Source organism: Perkinsus marinus (assembly GCF_000006405.1).
Source record: "Perkinsus marinus ATCC 50983 genomic scaffold scf_1104296977954, whole genome shotgun sequence".
In the NCBI taxonomy this organism is placed as follows: domain Eukaryota; phylum Perkinsozoa; order Perkinsida; family Perkinsidae; genus Perkinsus; species Perkinsus marinus.
This window is the reverse complement of record NW_003199991.1, coordinates 1-1,658: the sequence shown is the minus strand read 5'-3', so window position 1 is coordinate 1,658 and position 1,658 is coordinate 1. Positions and strand designations below refer to the sequence as shown.

The 1,658-nt window shown below is 52.9% G+C and overlaps 1 protein-coding gene across 1 annotated transcript; it reads right to left on the bottom strand.

Moving 5' to 3' along the window:
- Nucleotides 1-1,274: 1,274 nt before the first annotated feature.
- Pmar_PMAR025216 (hypothetical protein) lies at nucleotides 1,275-1,534 on the bottom strand (the record flags this gene model as incomplete). Its single annotated transcript, XM_002764344.1, has 1 exon — nucleotides 1,275-1,534. A coding segment is annotated over one exon (260 nt), but the record flags the coding sequence as incomplete, so codon positions are not given.
- Between the last annotated feature and the right edge of the window lie 124 nt (nucleotides 1,535-1,658).

Below are 1,658 nucleotides of genomic sequence, written 5' to 3'. Positions count from 1 at the left end.
TTGGTACGGGAGTGTGGGAAGAGCACACAACCCTTACGCTATTGGCAGCTTGGGAGTGGGTGCTCTTCCATGTCTAACGATGGCTTAGATGATGTTGAGCAGCTAAGATGCTAACCATCGAGCCGATGGTGCGTCACCATCGTCAGATATCCCCCATCTGTACATACTCCCATCCAAGTCTACATGAGGTGAAACCGCCAGGACCGCCAGGTTACACTTTCCAACAAAGCAGAACCGGCGCCGGGGAAACGGTAGGTTTTACACGCTCGTCATCATTCGTTTGGTGTAAGTCATCTGCTCGTGTTCAATACCTGTCTTGTCCCTCCTGTATATGTCACGAACCATCCGGGTATCTGCCCAACGACCGTATTCCGCGATTTGCACGTCGTCCAGGCCAGCTTCGTGAAGGAGTACCACACCAGTGCGTCTCATGCTGTGAGTCGTGCAACCAGCACTTGAACCCGTCGCCGTTGAAACCAGCATCCGTATGTCCGTAGATAACTGTTCATAAGTTGCTCCGAAGATCCCTTCACCGCACGACTGAGTCGACCTCGGAGATTGGTCTATGTCGCGCACAAGTTGCAGCATTCGGTGAGTTGGACACCAGTTGTCCGTCGCACCGTGAGTCTTGGCTGTGGTTGTACAAGCGCATCCTACGTGCAGCGTCGTCCCCGATCTTCCAGGATCGGTCTTACTCCACTTGATGCGTAGCAGCATGGCTGTCTCGTCGGGGGTGAATGACACGTCGCTCCGACGCAACTCGCACAGTTCTCGGATCCTTAGTAATGCACTCACTCCGACCAAGAGGGCTACGGTGCTGGATCTTCTTCTAGACGGCGGCACGGTATACGAGACTTGGCCCTTCGAAGACCTTCACCCTTATAACTCCAGGAAGAAGTTGCAGCATCTCGATACGCTTTCCTCCCTGCGGCCTCAGATAAGCATCTATCAAAGAAACTTCTGAACTGACCCTCGGTAAAGCAGCTCCACAGAGGAATACCCGGCATAACTCGCTTCGAGATAGACCTTCGATACTTAGCGTCGGCCTCAAGAGCATCGCGACAAGATGACTCATCAGCCAAATAGCCAATCTCTAGTTGATACCTCGAAAATACGGTGCTATTCTGAGCGCACTCAGGATCTACGACCATAAGTGCAGTTGAATATCTGGCGAACTGCATCATCCACTTGCCCATGCTGAACCTGGGGGTAGGATTCTCTTTGTCCTTGCCCTCTTTCACCTCCTCTAAAACCACTACTACTGACCCAGTTACCGTGGGCCGGATGCGTTGCTTCGTTGTCGTCCCTGCATGGGACTCGCATGGGACTGCAAGTTCTTGAATTCAACGTAAGCTGCAGGCGACTTAATCATATTGTTCAAGACTCTCACATCGGGGAGGAGGTCAGGACTAAGGTAGCCGAGTGTCGCATTGGCCGTTCTTACCGAATTCAATGCACCATAATCCGGTGAGGCCGTAGCAGCTTTCGTCTGCGCGTATCCTTGTTCTAGCACACGACGAGCCTCGTCAGACATAGCCAGCCCGAACAACTTGGCTGCTTGTGCTCGAGCAGGATCGAGCCGTGGGAAGTCTCTGCCCACGTCGCCTTCTTGAAGCGCCAAGTTAGTTTCGATGAGAGACTTCCAGTCGCTCTCACTT